This window comes from Labeo rohita, chromosome 18 (genome assembly GCF_022985175.1).
Source record: "Labeo rohita strain BAU-BD-2019 chromosome 18, IGBB_LRoh.1.0, whole genome shotgun sequence".
Taxonomy (NCBI): domain Eukaryota; kingdom Metazoa; phylum Chordata; class Actinopteri; order Cypriniformes; family Cyprinidae; genus Labeo; species Labeo rohita.
The window spans coordinates 546829-563749 of NC_066886.1; the positions used below are offsets into that span (position 1 = coordinate 546829).

A 16921-nucleotide genomic window follows, 5' to 3' on the forward strand; every position below is an offset into this window, starting at 1 on the left:
AAAGTCATTTTCAGGCCATTATTTTTTTTTGGAAGGGCAAATTAAGAGTAGAAAATGAATGTTTCTGATGGTGATGGGACTCTGTTTAGACAATTTTTGGTATACTTTGTAGCATTTTAATATGTCAAATTGTCACAAACATAAGCATAATCACAATGATGTGTTTTAGTGTCTGTATTGATATAAAGATATAAACCCCACTGTCAGTGTTTCATCTCAGAGCAAATCAATCAAACACAAACGAAAAACACTCACATGCTCATTCAGTATTGCTTTTTTTTATTAGGCCCATTATTTTTATACAGGACGGGACTGAGTTTGACTTCCTGAATATCATACAGTGAGAAGAGAGTTAGAAAAACCCAATCCAATTCACAAACACCCTGAAACACAAAGAGACAGATCAATATATGAGCAAAACTCTTTGTGCTATTAATGCATTTTTAAAATGATAAAGAACCAACTTGTTTATTAGCTGCTTTGAGGAATCTGTGAGCAGACTCAGATTTTATCGATGCCCAGCTCTTCTGGAGTGGAGATGCCCAGCTCCTGGAGCGTGGGTTTGAGTTCCTGAATCACATATGGGTAGATCTCCTTATGAGGACCAGACTTATCCTGAGAAAACACGCCAAAAACACGTTAATAATGCATGTTAAAAATTATACTCTCAAATAATAAACCTCCTGCACAGTGGATTAATCTGAGTTGTAATTAAGCATGAATGACCTCAAAGCAGATAATGAATGAAAATTAGAGTCCAGAAATAATACAGCAGTAACAGTGGGGCCAATTCAAACACGTCAGGATCTTTATAGAACTTTACAGATCAATAAAAGCATTTAAGATACATGTGCTTTTTTACTTAGGAATGAATTAAAGGAATAGCTCATCCAAAAAGTAAAAAATGTGCTCAAAATGTGCTCATCCTCAGGCCATCCAAGATTAGGATGAGTTTGTTTCTTCATCAGATCTGGAGGAATGTGTCATTCCATCACTGTCTCACCAATGGATCCTCTGTAGTGAATGGGTGCCGTCAGAATGAGAGTCCAAACAGCTGATAAAAACATAGTAATTCACAAGTAATCCACACCACTCCAGTCCATCAGTTAACAACTTGAGAAGACAGAAGTGTTAAAGTTTAGAGCTGTTTTGGCTTGTAAACGGTGCTTGATCTGTGCAGATTTCTCTCCTGATTCAGTGTTATTATGCTTTATGGACTCGTATTTTAGTTAAAAACATCTTAATGATGGATTTGTTTCAGCTTTTGTCTTCTCAAGATGTGAACTGATGGACTGGAGTGGTGTGGATTACTTGTGGATTATTGTGATGTTTTTATCAGCTGTTTGAACTCTCATTCTGACGGCACCCATTCACTGCAGAGGATCCATTGAAGAGCAAGTGACAGAATGACACATTTCTACAAATCTGATGAAGAAACAACCGCATGCTAGTCTTGGATGTTCTGAGGGTTAATGCATTTTTAGGATTTTTGGGTGAGCTGTTTATTCAAAATTTAAAAGTAATACTTTATAGATTAATAAAAACAATAAAGATAATTACTTTAATTAATTAAAGGAATAGTTCATTGAAAAAATAAAAAATATGCTGAAAATGTGCTCACCCTCAGAACATCCAAGATGTAGAGGAGTTTGTTTCTTCATCAGAGTTGTAGAAATGTGTCATTCCATCACTTGCTCACCAATGGATGTGAATGGGTGCCGTCAGAATGAGAGTCCAAACTGCTGATAACAACATCACAGTAATTCACAAGTAATCCACACCACTCCAGTCCATCAGTTAACATCTTGAGAAGACAAAAGTGTTAAAGTTTAGAGCTGTTTTGGCTTGTAAATGGTGCTTGATCTGTGCAAATTTCTCTCTTGATTCAGACCAGACCACTTTTTTCATTGAACAAAGCATTATGATGAATTATTAAAAATGTCTTGATGGATTTTGTTTCTTCTCAAGATGTGAACTGATGGACTGGAGTGGTGTGGATTACTTGTGAATTATTGTGATGTTTTTATGAACTCTCATTCTGACGGCACCCATTCACTGCAGAGGATCCATTGGTGAGACAGTGATGCAATGCACATTTCTACAAATCTGAGGAATTTTTTGGTGAACTATTCCTTTAACAGAGAGCAAAAATAAGCATAAACTAATGTCTAGCCGTGCGTTTGTTTCTCTCACTTTGACAGCCTCTAGGATGCGGATTGCACTGGCCAGATCATTCAACCGCCTGCAAGCGCGCAGAGCAGAGTCCAGGATCTTTGGTTCTGGAACGAGGTCGTATCCAATCAGAGTGTTCATACCTGAAGAAAAAGTACAAAAATATGGTTGAGCAGCGTTGATAATAATCAGAACTGTTTGTTAAGCAGCAAATCAGTATATTAGAATGATTTCTGAAAGATCATGTGACACTGAAGACTGGAGGAATGATGCTGAAAATTCAGCTGCGCATCACAGAAATAAATTACATTGTAACAGATATTCACATAGTGATATTATTTCACTGTTTTTACTGCATTTTATTCTGTACGGTCACCTTTGCGCAGCTCCCAGGCATCCAGGTCTGGTTTGCTGAAGTATGTCACCCAGCGGGAGTCGAACTCCTCATCTGTCTCTACTTTGGCATGAGAGTAACATCTGACAGCCAGAGGAGCTACAAAACACGACAAACACATTCAGATTGTATTACTGTATCTACACTATAGTACAAGAGTGGGTCATTGTGGGTCATTAGAAGGGCAAACACATACACACAGACACAAACACACACACACTCACAATAATCACACAAAACCCTTTTAACCAACTACTGATCTGTGAGCTGCGCTACACTGTGAGCGGGAGTCAATCTACTGAAATCAATGAAAGGTCATCCACATTCTCACACTCGCGCCGCTTTCTGTGAGCTGATGAAGCTTCCTGAATCTCGCACATGTTCATGTGTGTTTCTGTACCTGTGAATGCGGCTCTTGCTCGGGTTAAACTACCGATACCGCGCAGAACCGCTGCTGAAATCATCCTGCTGCTGCTGTATCACCGATGAATCGAAATCACAGGTCCAAACAGGACACGGCGCGGGCTGATGACGCGTTACGCACAGCGGGATGACGTAAGAGGAAGAGGACGGGCTGTTTGCGTTTTATTGTATTTTTTTTTAATTAAACAATTAATTACTGATCTGCTACTTAAGCTTTTTATTATTATTATTCTTAGCCAAATTTCTGAATGCTACTCGTCCTAGAGCTTTAACTCTACAAACTCAAAACTCAGCCCAGATCTTCAGACTGATCTTAAGTTAGTTGCTGTATCTTTTCTAACTGATCGGACTTACGATTTTCCTAAAAATGACGATTAAAACTGGGAAAAATCCCATAGACTGAACACTATTCAAATTCCAACTGTCAAAACTCCCAGAATCCTTTGAGACTCAATCAAACTTCCCTTCTATGTACTGTATTTCTAATCAATTCAAACTCATTCAAACTCATCTATCTATCATCTAACCATTACTATCTATCTATCTATCTATCTATCAACTAGCCAAGCTAGAGTCATGCTAGTAGCCTACTAATCATGCTAGTAACAGGCTAGTAACTGGCTAATCATGCTAATAACATGCTAACAATATGCTAATCATGTTAGAAACAGACTAGCAACATGCTAACAACTTGCTAATCATGCTAAAAACATACTGGCAGCATGCTAGTCATGCTAGAAACATGCTAGCAACCTGTTAATCATGTTAGAAACATGCTAGCAACTTGCTAACAACTTGCTAATCATGCTAGCAACATGCTAACAACTTGCTAATCATGTTAGAAACATGCTACCAACATGTTAGTAACATGCTAATCATGTTAGAAATATGCTAGCAACTTGCTAATCATGCTAGAAACATGCTAGCCATGCTAGAAACATGCTAGCAACTTGTTAATCATGTTAGAAACATGCTAGCAAAATGCTAGTAACACGTTAATCATGCTAGAAATATGCTAGCAACTTGCTAATCATGCTAGAAACATACTAGCAACATGTTAACAGCTTGCTAATCATGCTAGAAACATGCTAGCATCTTGCTAATAATGTTAGAAACGTGCTAGCAACTTGCTAATCATGCTAGAAACGTACTAGCAACATGCTAGTCATGCTAGAAACTTGTTAGCAACTTGCTTAACATGCTAGAAACATAACAACATGCTAACAGCTTGCTAATCATGCTAGAAACATGCTAGCAACTTGCTAATCATGCTAGAAACATGCTAGCATCTTGCTAATAATGTTAGAAACGTGCTAGCAACTTGCTAATCATGCTAGAAACGTACTAGCAACATGCTAGTCATGCTAGAAACTTGTTAGCAACTTGCTTAACATGCTAGAAACATGATAACAACTTGCAAATCATGCTAGAAACATGCTAGCAACTTGCTAATCATGCTAAAAACATGCTAGCAACTTGCTAATCATGCTAGAAACATGCTAGCAACATGCTAATCATGCTAGAAATATGCTAGCAAATTGCTAATCATGCTAGAAACATGCTACCAACATGCTAACAACTTGTTAATCATGCTTAAATCATGTTAGCAACTTGGTAATCATGTTAGAAACATGCTAGCAACATGTTAATCATGCTAGAAACATGCTAGCAACATGCTAACATTTTAAACTTTTCAAACTTATTCAAACTTTCTGGTCCAGCTTTCTCAAGCCAACCTAAAGTTTGACAAACTTTACTATCTAGTTAGTATTATCACTTTAGAATAAATTATACAAAGTATGTTCTGCGTTTATTAAGTACAATAAAGCACGTAAGCCTAAACAATATTTAACCCTTTAACTGTCACCCCCCATTTTTTAAAAATAGGCTTGAAAGTGCACTATCCGAACTTAAATAGTTGTAATTCATGAACACTTTGAAATACAGATCTAAGGTTGGTCTCTTTTCAAAGAAGACAGACAGCAGATTATGCCAGAGGTGGATTTTTTTCAAAAAAATAAAATATTAATAAGTTATAGAAGTTTAAATTTACTAAAAATGATGATTCTTGGGCTTCTAAGCTTTCAAATGATATATAATTTATGATGATTACTAAAACATTTGACAGAGAAAAACAAGGAACCTGAAATTTGACATCATAAACATTCCAGACTTTTTTAATCGCTATTTGAGCATATATTTCTATATGTTTAATAAGGGGAAAATCCCCTCTTTTGTATTTGAATTTTAGACTTGTATTTAACTGTATAGTTGTATATAGTGTTTCCAGCACTAGATGGCACCAGAAACCCAGGAACGCACTGGGGCCTCGGCCAGTGACGTCATCGCGGTGAAAACTATTACAGCTGCAGAAATGAGCAGCACTTTTGTCAGATCTGTCTACTTACATTAGACTGCAGTCATATCAGTCACCAGCAGCTGAATAATACTCACTTTATTTCAGTAATCCTCCAGATAATTAAACACTTTCAAACGAATTAGGATGAATATTTATAGGGTATTTGAATAGAATATTTTTACATTACATATAGTACATTATCTATACCAAGTCCAAGACCATAAACCACCAAAAACAAAAAATGAATGAATAAATATATTATATTATATTATATTATATTATATTATATTATATTATATTGTATTATATTATATTATATTATATATTCATTTTATATATAATAAAATAAATATATTTATTACATAATAATTATATTATATTACATTATATTATATTATATTATACAATTAAAACTTAAACTGATTTTATTCTACACAGCTGATGAAGGAAAAGGCAAAATTTCTGATTATCATTGTACTGAAAAACTGAAATACAAATGAATAAAAGCTACAAAAACATACGTATACAAAATAATAATAATAATAAAGAATTAAAGAAAGAAATAAAAATTACACAAACACACAACAAAATAAAAAATGTAACTAAAATGTAATTACATATAAAAAGATCAAATAAAATAAATAAAAACACTTATATATATAATAAAATATAATAAAATAAAGCAAAATAAAAAAACTAAAAGTGAAATAAAAATTAATAAACACGATTTAGGTTGTCAAGTCATCGTTATTTATATAGAGCTTTTTACAATACAGACTGTGTCAAAGCAGCAGTATTTACAGTATTATTTATAGTATTAAACAAAAAAAATTTGTCAAAGGAATCAAAACTCATATTGGAACTCACAGAACTCAAAACAAGATGTTACATACTTAAGACGTTACTTATAGATACTGCTACTTTTAAAATAGTTACATTCTTAGGATGTTACTTTTTTAAAGTCTCACTTTTAAAATGGTTACATTTTTAAGATGTCAGTTCTGGAAAGTGTTACTTTTAAATTTGTTACATTACCTCTGGAAACTGTTACTTTTAAAATATTTACATTCTCAAGATGTTACTTCTAAAAACTGCTACTTTTAAAACTTACATTATTAGAACATTACTTCTGAAAAAAAAAAAATATACTTTTAAAAAATTGTTACATTCTCAATTCTCCAGCTACTCCTTTTAAAATAGTTACATTCTTATTAGGATGTTACTTTTGGAAAGTCTTCCTTTTAAGATCATTACATTCTTACATAATTCTTCATAATCTTTCATCTACATATAATGACTTGTTCTGCCTCTGAAACTAGTTTCCTTTTTACCTGACATCATCAATCCCACCTTAAAGATTATAATTGCACGACGTTTTGAAACGTTCAGATCATTTGCTGTAGTAAAAGCACGAACGGTCTAGAACAGGTTTGTCAATGTTCATGTAGAATTTGAACTTGTGCGAGAAAATAAGATTCCTCAGACGCATCTAGTGCTCTCTTCATTGTGCAGAATGATTTTAGGTCATTAGCGCTTTCAAATATTCATACAATTATCTCCGATTTCCTCCTGTTTCGACTGTGTCCTGCCTCTCAGGCATTAATCAGAGCTTGTTTGATGTGTGTAATCCGCTAATATTGTTCAGTACGTAAACTCTGCCAGGCTTTTATTCAGCGGACATTATCGTGTCTCACAGCTTTGACTCCAGCACTGCAATTACACCCTCAACTGCTCCCATTAATTCAACATGCAGGAATTTCTGAGAGGAAAACGGCTCTCTCTGCATGAGCTGTCAGACGCCTCGCGCTGCCGCTGTTGGCCGACGATCCTGATCCGGGTCCAGCTAATGTCTGGAGAAGACACGAGCCAAACAGGTCTGGGAACAGCAAAGTAGGCCATTTATAACACAATATTCATGACACGCTTTTTTTGCAAATTATTAGGGAAAAAAATGACAAAAACAATGAAAACGTGCTCATCCTCAGGCCAGCCAAGACTAGGATAAGTTTGTTTCTTCATCAGATTTGGAGAAATGTAGCATTCCATCACTTGCTCACCGATGCAGTGAATGGGTGCCGTCAGAATGAGGGTCCAAACAGCTGATAAAAACATCATAGTAATGTTTTTGATTTTTTGGTGAACTATTGCTTTAATATCCTTGTCAGATTTGGAAATGCTTGCTACGGTCTGATTGGTCAGTTTTCAGAGGCGGGGCTTCACGGATCAATTGTGAGAGCGTCACGCTGTATTCCTCCTGTTCCATTTCTTTTGCGCTTACTATTGTATAAAATGAAAGTGGTTTGCATAATTTCCAGAACATCCTTTTTGTGGACATTCACGGCTTTGCCGTCCATTCATTTCCTCTGAATGCATAATCAATCTTAGTGTTATTTTCCGACAGATCCGGTTTGCGTAGGCTCGGGTCCGTCCGGCGCGGAGAGAACGGGGCCTGCGGCGCTCCGGCACAGGCTGGGAACATCAGCCTAGTAAATATTCAATTTAAAGGATTCCCAGATAAGAGTGTCTGAAAAACGGAGGCAGCGGCCATTCTTCTTGATAAGAAAAGGCGCCACCATCTGCAGGGAGAGAGATAGTGAACTCCTACAACAACCCAGAGCCCTCCACCACAGACAGACACAGAGAGAGAGAGAGAGAGAGAGAGAGAGAGAGAGGCTGCTCACAGAGAACAGAGTTCTTACAGGTTCTGGAAATTCAAAAAAGAAATTTATTTTCACCTGAGAAAGGCTGTAGACAGTATTAAACTTGACAGGCCAGTTCGCAAGTATAAAAAAGCACCCTTCATCCTCTTTTTCTGCAGCTGGAGGAAAATGATTGAAATTCTGTCATCATTTAACTCACCTTCATGTTGTTCCAAAACAGAAAAATCAATTCGTAATCAGTATTATTATTCTGTATAGCATTCTTAAAATGTTACTTCTGTAAACTGCTACTGTTAAAATTGTTACTTTCTTAGGATGCTACTTCTTTTTAAAAAATGTTACTTTAAATAGCATTACATACTTAGGATGTTACTTTTGGAAACTCGCTACAGTCGTCACTTTTGGAATCTGTTGCTTTTAAAATGGTTACCTTCTTAAGATGTTACTTCTGGAAGCTGTTACTTATTACAATAGTTACAATAAATATTTACATTCTTAAAATGTTACTTTTGGGAACTGTTACATTTAAAATCATTACATTCCTAAGATGTTACTTCTGAAAACAGCTACTTATAAAACTGTTACATACTTAGCACATTACTTCTGGAAAATGTTACTTTTAAAAAAATTACATTGTTAGGATGTTACTTTTGAAAGTATTTTACATGTTACATTCTTAAGATGTCACTTCTGGAAAGTGTTACTTTTTTAAATTGTGACATTCGTAGAACGTTACCTCTGGAAACTGTTACTTTTAAAATATTTACATTCTTAAGACAATACTTCTGAAAACTGCCAATTTTAAAACTCTTACATTCTTAGGTCATTACTTCTGAAAAAATAATACTTTTAAAAAATTGTTTCATTCTTAGGATGTTACTTTTTGATAGCCCTACTTTTAAAATAGTAAGACATAATTTCTGGAAAGTGTTACTTTTAAAATGGTTACATTCTTAAGACGTCAGTCCCGGAAAGTGTTACTTTAAAAATAGTTACATTCTCAAAACATTACGTTGGTAAACTGTTACTTTAACAATAGTTAGATTCTTAAGATGTTACTTATTAATGCCACTTTTAAAATTATTATTTTTTTAAATGTCTTTTTAGTGCCGCACATTCTGCTAAATTTCTCTTTGTGTTCCACAAAATAAAGTCCTGTGAGTTTGGAACAAAATTAATGATGATGACAAAATTCTGAGGTGAATTTTTCCATTAGCCTAAAATCATTTGTTCCAGAGAGCAATGTTCTTGTAGCCCTACAGTTAAAAGTATTCATTCCATATAGCATTAATACTGAATGCAGCTATAAAAAACCAAGGTCAAGGGTTCTGTGCGTCTTGAATGTTACATCAGTGTAAGTCACTCTGGCCAAATGCATCAGTGTAAATCCAAATAATCACAGTGCATCTGTGCGTTTAAAATAAACAGCATTTACACAGTGACCTGTTCAAGCAGTAACGTCTGATTGGGGTCAGGGATTGATCCTCTGCGTCTCTCTTTATCGCTCTCTCTCTCCGCTCGTGTCCCGCTTCACTCCCATCTGCATTTCCGCACTCTGAAGGGAATTTCAAACGCCTGCCAGAGGCTTCAGGTCGATGTAGTATGTACTGTGCAGCGTGTGACGTGTGTGTGTGTGTGCAGGTGAGCGCTGCTGACTGCGAGATAAGACGCTCTCTGATAACACGCTCCGTCTGTGACCCTCCAGAGTTTGTTGAATTTACGTGGAGCTGTAGCTGGAATGACTCGGGGTGCGGCGCCCCGTGATCATCATTTAGTCAGCTGGAAAAAAGAGGATAATGATGTGCCAATCACTGATGGAAGGACTTGGGGAAAACTGACAAACAAAAAGGTTTTTCAAGGAAAAATTCATCCGAGAATAAATATATACTGTCATTTTTCACTCACCGTAAAAATCTTTTTCTTCATTCAGTTACAACTGCAAAAGTTAACAGTATTTGGCATCAAAGACTTTGAAAACTACTTTGGGGGTCTTGATTTCACAACGTGACCATCTGATCTTATAAGAATGTCTTTGATTATGTTTTGTGGTGCAACATTAAGAAATTCCATCCTAATGTGATGAATTCAATATTAGTTTTTAATTACAAAATATGATGCATTTCCAACAGAATATTGAGAACTAATTAGAAAAGTGGCCAGAAAATTGTCTGACAGCACTATTTCACATAATCCAATTGATTTTATTTGTTGGAAAAACAAAGTGGATACAACTAATAACTAATAAAATAATAATCTTAAAGAATTACCCTTGGTCTCAGTTCTAAATATTTTTAAATAGTCATGGTTTTATGATACTTTAATGGTTCTTTTACAGCATTTTACTGAGAAAATTATTTAATTATATTATTCTTGTCTTCCAGTACTTAAGATATAAAGTCTTGTTTTGTTAAAAATGCAATAATTTATGCTTAAAACAAGAAAAATATAAAATATGAAAAAATATCCAGTGGGGTCAGAAAAATAATCTTATTTTCCCTCTGAATTAAGTTTATTTTTCTAACCCAACTGACATATATTTTTTTCTTGTTTTAAGCATAATCTCAATAAATCTGGATCATTTTCAGTATTCAACTTAAAATCTTTAGTCTTTTTTTTCTGTAAATGTACAGAATCTTAATTTAAGATAATTGTAAAGCAGAACAAAACGTTACCTCTTGAAACTGTTACTTTTAAAATATTTAAATTCTTAAGATGTTAGTTTTGAAAATTGCTACTTTTAAAACTGTTACATTCTTAGGACATTCCTTCTGGAATAAAATACTTAGCAAAATGGTTACATTCTTAGGACGTTACTTCTAGAAGCTGCTACTTTTAAAATGGTTACATTCTTAGGATGTTACTTTTGAAAAATCTTTAAAAATACTTACGTCGTGGAAAGTGTTACTTTTAAAATGATTATTTTTTAAAATGTAGAACTGCATAAACATTCTGCTAAACTTCTGTTTGTGTTCCACAAAATAAACAAAGTCCTGTGAGTCTGGAACAACGTTACTGGTGTTTTGAGGTCAATTATTCTATTAACCTTAAAGTATTTTTCAGAGGACAATGTTCTTATTTAAACATAAGTTTATTTTTTATAGAATAATTCAGTTATGTCCATATGGCATTAATATAACGATTATTTTTCTTTCTTTTTATATGAAATTTGTGTTTTGAAAGAAAACGTAACCGCATGAGGTCAAGCAAATGATAGAATTGTGATTTTTGGCTGAATTTGAACTCCTCTAAAGACCCGAGCAGACGACAGAAAGATTCAAATCGGCGTGCTGCTTTTTATCGTTTAGAAAGTCCATTTGCAGAGGCGATCAGCACAATTAGATTGCACAGGCTGTTTTGTGCACACATATTAAAAGCACGTCTGAGACATTTTGATAAATTGAAAGCATTAAGTGGTTTTCAGCCCTCAGAGATTTTCATTACGATCAAGAGAAACGTCCTGAGGTTAGACAGAGAGAAACGCACAAACTCAGCCGCGGCTGGAGGACTGGGAGCAGACGAGCTTCACGAACATCATAACGCCGCTTGCAGTGATGAATGCTGCTGCTGGGAAACTGATAGAGACACAATCTGTGATCTCTTCTGGAGAAAACAGTAGATTGTGATTTTGATGAAGTGACTCTGTCAAAGGCACTCAGTGTGTGTGAGAGTTGTTCATCACACACACACACACACACATCACTGATTTCGTCAGTCACATGGACCTTTTGAGGAGAAAAGTGAAAATACAGCATCTTCACTCTGTGAGCATTTCTACTGTATTTTAGGCCATTTTGGCCTTTTTTTAAGGATGACATGAATAAATGTCTCTGATTTTGTTCTGTAGTGCAGCATTCCATCATAATTCAACATGCACTCAGTATTAGTTTTTAATTATGAAATATGATGCATTTCCAACAGAATACTGAGAATCGATTGGAAAATTTGCCAGAAAATTGAGTGACAGCTCTATTTCACATGATGCAATTTTTAAAAATTTAAATGAAAGATTCAAAACAAAGAAGTAGCTATAAATAATAAATAATAATAAACATACGTAATTACATTTGGTCCCAATCCTAAATATATTAGTCATGCTTTTAAGATACCTTAATGGCTCTTTTACAGCGTATTTGTCTTTTTTGAAGACACACTGTTGTTTATAAAGGGGTTGCGTGACAATAACATTGCAAAAAATAATTTAATTACTCTTGTTTTGCAGTACAAATATTTAAATGTTCTTCAATCGGCATGCATTTATTTAAGAAGAAAAAATGACTGGAGATGTTAAGCCTTGTTTTGTGAAAAACCAAGACCATTTTGGCCAAACAACACTAAAGAATAAGATTTTGTTCTGTGATGCAACATAGAAATTCCATCATAATCTGTGATTCTACATGAATTCAACATTAGTTTTTAAATATGAAATATGATGCATTTCCAACAGAATACTGAGAATTAAATGGAAAAGTGGAAAGTGGATATAAATAATAATAAACCTAAATAATTACATTTGGTCCCAGTTCTAAATTACATGCTTTTTTGCTACTTCAATGGATCTTTTAACATTTTTAATTTTTCAAAGATGCATTGTTGTTTATAAGTGTTGCATGAAGATAACATTACATAAATCATTTAATTACTCTTGTTTTCCAGCACAAATACCTAAATGTTCTTAAATAAACATGCATTTACTTGAGAAGGAAAGTGACTTGAGATGTTAAGTCTTGATTTGTGAAAAACCAGGACCATTTTGGCCAAACAACACTGAAGAATAATGTCAATCTTTGATTTTGTTCTGTGGTGCCAAATTCCATCATAATTCAACACGAACTCAGTCTTAGTTTTTAATTATGAAATGCAATGCATTTCCAACAGAATATTAAGAATTGATTGAGAAAATTGCCAGAAAATGGACCGATGGCACTATTTAACATCATGCAATTCATTTTATTTAAATGAAAGAATCAAAACAAAAAAGTGGATATAAATAATAAATAATAATAATGAACGGAAATAATTACATTTGGTCCCAATCCTAAATATATTAGTCATGCTTTTTTGCTACTTAAATGGCTCTTTTAATATTTTTACTTTTTCAAAGCACTGTTGTTTATAAAAATGTTGCGTGAAGATAACATTACAAAAATAATTGAATTACTCTTGTTTTTCAGTCCAAATACCTAATTGTTTTTAAATAAGCATGCATTTACTTGAGAAGGAAAATTGATTTGTGAAAAACCAAGACCATTTTGGCCAAACAACCCTGCAAAATAATGTCAAATATCTGTGATTTTGTTCTGTGGTGCAACATAGAAATTCCATCATAATCTGTCATTCTACATGAATTTAGCATCAGTTTTCTGAACAGAATGTTGAGAACTGACTGGAAAATTGACTGACGACACTATTTCACATGCCGCAATTTATTTTAAAGAAAGATTTCAAAACAGAGAAGTGAATAAGTCACTTTCATGTTGATTCGGAAAAAATAACATTCCCGTTTTTAAATCCGTCCACGAGGACCACAGACCCCTGAATGATGTTTACTGAAAATGCCGGGCCTGTCACAAAACGTTTTTCTACTTCTTAAGATGGAAATTGCTTTTCCCCCCCAAACATTCTACCAGACTAGATGTTTGCTTTTCCAGAAGATTATTTATCTCAGAGATGCAATCGAGCATTATGATGCTGACATTATGTAATGGAGTCAAAGCGGCGACGTACAGGTTAGTTCAGTCTGCAGGTAGAGGCTTATCACAGTCAATGTAATTAAATCAACCGTCCCTCAAATAAATCCCTCAAAAGACATTTATCAGGATCCGCCGCTGTGATACGACGTGCCGCTCTACTGGAACGGAACGTTTTGTCCGGATGAAAGCGCTTGAACTCGTCACAGGAAAGTTGCACACGGTGGCACTTTCTGTGCGGTTGAAACCACAGAGAAAGCATGAGGAGCAAACGCTTTATTTGCACATTAACTGCACACTGGAGCCCTGAAGAACTGTCAGTCTGGTTGAGCGGCACGCTGCTGCGTTTGGTTTTGCTGAGGTAAGAAATAATGCAATGAAAACAGAAAAACACTTGTATCTCAAACTGCATCTTAACAAGGTTTTTACCGGTTCTCTAATAAAACAACGCAGCATCTTTCCTAAAGCGCAAGCCATTAGAAAGCATGCTTTTTAGAACTGGTACTGGCCTGGAAATTGTTGTTGTTGTTTGCTGTTTTATTGATAAACATATTTGCATGAATTAATTGCTTTACATGTCTGATTATATTAAAGTCACTGAATTAAATGATTGATGTTGCATGCTCAAAACCAGGACTGAAACTTGCAGACGTGATGTGCATGTTTCTGTGTGGGCTGGTTATGAACAATTGCTCAGTGTTCAGCTGTCAAACTTCATCTTAACATGATCTTTATCAGCTCTCTAATAAGCAGCACAAGCTTTTATTAAGCTCTGAAATCATCTCCTCTTGCTTTGATGTCCATCTGAGATGACTGCATGCTGGACCAGTTTCCACCAAAGAAAAAATCATTTTAGTTTGAGACAGAACTGGCTCCATATTGAAACCTGCCGGTCTCTGTACCAGTAATATCAGTATTTTTAGTCATAAGTGCATAAATATTGATTGCATGAAATGTATTTGTTATATATTTTCATAATATTTTAATTGCATTTACATTACATTTATGCATTTTGCAAATGTGTGCATTCATTTTTTTAGTCAACTCATGCATTCCCTGGAAATGCATGTCTGATTATAACGTGATTGAGCGTGAAGTTGCATGCTCAAAATCAAGATTTAAAATCAAGAGTGATGTGCATGTTTTGGTTATGAGCTGGGTTTGCTCTCAAACTCCATCTTAACATGATCTTTATCAGTTCTCTAATAAAACAACGCAGCATCTTTCCAGCAGCATGAACCTTTGTGAAGCATCTGAAATCATCTCCATCTCAATTTGATGACTATCTGAGATGTTTGCATGGATCTGGACTGGTTTCCACCAAAGAAATCGGTTCTGGGTCAGACAATTGGCTCCACATTAAAACCCGAATCACACTAAAACCAGTAGTTTGTCATAAATACAAATATTTTTCTGCACTGTATTTTTAAATAATGTTTAAATCGTAGTTTAAATTACATTTATGCATTTAGCAAACGTATGCATTTATCCAACTGCGTTCCAGTTTTTAGTCATTTCATGCATCCCTAGGAAATGCATGCCTGATTTTATTAAAGGCACTGAACTGAATTAAATTAGTGATGTTGCATGCTCAAAATCAAGTTTTAAACTCAAATCAAGACTGATGTGCATATTTATTGTGGGTTGGTTATAAACTGGCTCTCAACCTCCATCTTAATATGACATTTATCGACTCTCTAAACAACGCAGCATCTTTCTAGCAGCACGAGCTGTTATAAAGCATCTGAAATCATCTCCTTCTCATTAAAATGTCCATCTGAGATGTTTGCATGGATCTAAACCGGTTCCCACCAAAGAAAAGTGGTTCTTTATCAGAAAATCAGCTCCATGTTAAAACCTGAACCACACTTAAGCCAGTAGTTTGTCATAAATACAAATATTTTGGCTCATCGTATTTTTAAATAATGTTTAAATTGCACTTTAAATTACATTTATGCATTTAGCAAATTTATGCATTTATCCAAATGCATTCCAGTTTTTTGGTTCATGCATTACCTGGAAATGTATGTGCGATTTTATTAAATTAATGATGTTGCATGCTCAAAATCAAGATTCAAACTCAAATCAAGACTGATGTGCATGTTTATTTGTGGGTTGGTTATGACTTGGCTCTCAAACTCCATCTTAACATGATATTCATCGGCTCTCTAATAAGACAACGCAGCATCTTTCTAGCAGCATGAGCTGTTACTGTATAAAGCATCTAAAATCATCTCCTTCTCAAATGTCAATCTAAGATGTTTACATGGATCTGGACCGGTTTCACCAAATTTTAAGTGAGCTTACACATTCCCTGGAAATGCATGTCTGATTATGTTAAAGATACTGAATTAAATTAGTGATGTTGCATGCTCAAAATCAAGATTTAAACTCGATTCAAGACTGTGATGATGTGCATGTTTATTTGTTGGCTGGTTATGAGCTGGGTCAGCTGTCAAATTCTATCTTAACATAATTTTATATGAAACAAAGCAGCACCCTTCTAGCAGCACGAGCCATTATGAAGCATCTGAAATCATCTCCATCTCACTTCCATGTCCATCTGAGACGTTTGCATGGATCTAAACCAGTTTCCACCAAAGAAAAAATGGCTCTTGGTCAGCAAACTGGCTCCACATTAAAACCTGAACCACACTAAAACCAGTAGTTAAATAATATTTAAATTGCACTTTAAATTCCATTTATGCATTTAGAAAATACATTTACCCAACTGTGTTCCAATTTTAAGTCAGCTCATGCATTCCCTAGAAATGCATGTCTGTTTTTTTTAAAGGCACTGAGTTGAAGTAAATTAGTGATGTTGCATGCTCAAAATCAAGATTTTAACACAAATCAAGACTGTGATGTGCATGTTTATTTGTGGGTTGGATATGAAACACAAATGGCATCTTAACACAATCTTTATCAGCTCTCTAATAAAGCAACGCAGCATCTTTCCAGCAGCACAAACCATTATGAAGCATCTGAAAACATCTCCATCTCCCTCTGATGTCCATCTGAGATGTTTGCATGGTTCTGGACCGGTTCAAGAAAAGTGGCTCTTGATCAGAAAATCGGTTCCACATTAAAACCAGAACCACACTAAAACCAATAGTTTTTGCACATCGTATTTTTAAAGCATGTTTAAATTGCACCTTATATTACATGTATGCATTTAACAAAAGTATGCATTTATCCAACTGCGTTCCAATTTTACGTCAGCTCA

The 16921-nt window shown here is 34.8% G+C and overlaps 1 protein-coding gene across 1 annotated transcript; it reads right to left on the reverse strand.

Moving 5' to 3' along the window:
* Nucleotides 1–262: 262 nt before the first annotated feature.
* LOC127180487 (cytochrome c oxidase subunit 5A, mitochondrial) lies at nt 263–3110 on the reverse strand. Its single transcript, XM_051134569.1, has 5 exons — nt 2967–3110; nt 2549–2665; nt 2194–2315; nt 465–615; nt 263–383 (listed from the first exon to the last, which is right to left on the reverse strand). Exons 1-4 carry the CDS (start codon nt 3028–3030, stop codon nt 502–504), a joined length of 417 nt encoding a protein of 138 aa, XP_050990526.1. The 5' UTR covers nt 3031–3110; the 3' UTR covers nt 263–383; nt 465–501.
* Nucleotides 3111–16921: the final 13811 nt, after the last annotated feature.

What these genes read in the sequence shown, in the direction of transcription:
- LOC127180487 (XM_051134569.1), bottom strand. Translation starts at nt 3,030, where the DNA reads ATGATTTCAGCAGCGGTTCTGCGCGGTATCGGTAGTTTAACCCGAGCA. An exon ending in AGCAAGAGCCGCATTCACAG is followed by an intron (nt 2,666 to 2,966) that starts GTACAGAAACAC and finishes CGTGTTTTGTAG; the next exon opens with CTCCTCTGGCTGTCAGATGT. An exon ending in GCATCCTAGAGGCTGTCAAA is followed by an intron (nt 616 to 2,193) that starts GTGAGAGAAACA and finishes GTGTTTTCTCAG; the next exon opens with GATAAGTCTGGTCCTCATAA.